This window comes from Rhinopithecus bieti, unplaced genomic scaffold, assembly GCF_001698545.2.
Source record: "Rhinopithecus bieti isolate Rb0 unplaced genomic scaffold, ASM169854v2 scaffold_50877, whole genome shotgun sequence".
Taxonomy (NCBI): domain Eukaryota; kingdom Metazoa; phylum Chordata; class Mammalia; order Primates; family Cercopithecidae; genus Rhinopithecus; species Rhinopithecus bieti.
In genome coordinates this window covers 2,646,508-2,647,006 of record NW_016821745.1, presented here as the reverse complement: position 1 = coordinate 2,647,006, position 499 = coordinate 2,646,508, and the positions used below count along the sequence as shown (strand labels likewise).

The 499-nt window shown below is 76.4% G+C and overlaps 1 protein-coding gene across 1 annotated transcript in view; it reads right to left on the bottom strand.

Moving 5' to 3' along the window:
- The window catches only part of PAXIP1 (PAX interacting protein 1), a 60,080-nt gene extending 59,882 nt beyond the window's left edge, over positions 1-198 (bottom strand). Inside the window, exon 1 of the mRNA XM_017860586.1 lies at positions 31-198. Coding sequence (XP_017716075.1) covers positions 31-33 — 3 coding nt within the window. The 5' untranslated portion in view covers positions 34-198. The remainder of the gene's footprint in view (positions 1-30) is intronic.
- Positions 199-499: the final 301 nt, after the last annotated feature.

The window sequence follows — 499 nt, the reverse complement described above, 5'->3', positions numbered from 1 at the left end:
CGGGAGCCGCGCGCGCCCTGCGGGACGCACCATCCCGCCCCGGCCACCGAGGGGGAGCGCCGAGGAGCCGCCCGGCCTCCAGCAACGCCCCGCGCCTCTGCCGCCACCCACGGCTCCGGGGGAGCTGGGGCCCTCCGGCCAGCTCTGGATCTTGCGGTTCCATCTCCGCAGCTCTTCAACGAGGGATCCCGGGGGACGAGGTGAAACTCGCGCCCCCCTCGGCGGGGCCGGAGTGAGCCGGTCCCGGGAAGGAGGGGAGCGGGCAGGCCCCTCCCGTCACCACACGCGGCTGCTCGGGGGCAGCGCATGCGCGCGGCGGAGGGGCGGGGCCTCGGGGCCGCGAGTGAGAGCTGGAACCCAGCTACGGCCTCCTCGGGCTTCTTGGCCCCGGGCAGCGTGGGGTTGGGTGTCCCGGCTGTTCTCAGTGGCCGCGGCCGGACCTGGAGTAGTGGCTGAGCCGCTCTGGCCGAGCAAGGCGCGGGTCCCCGGTCTGCACCGC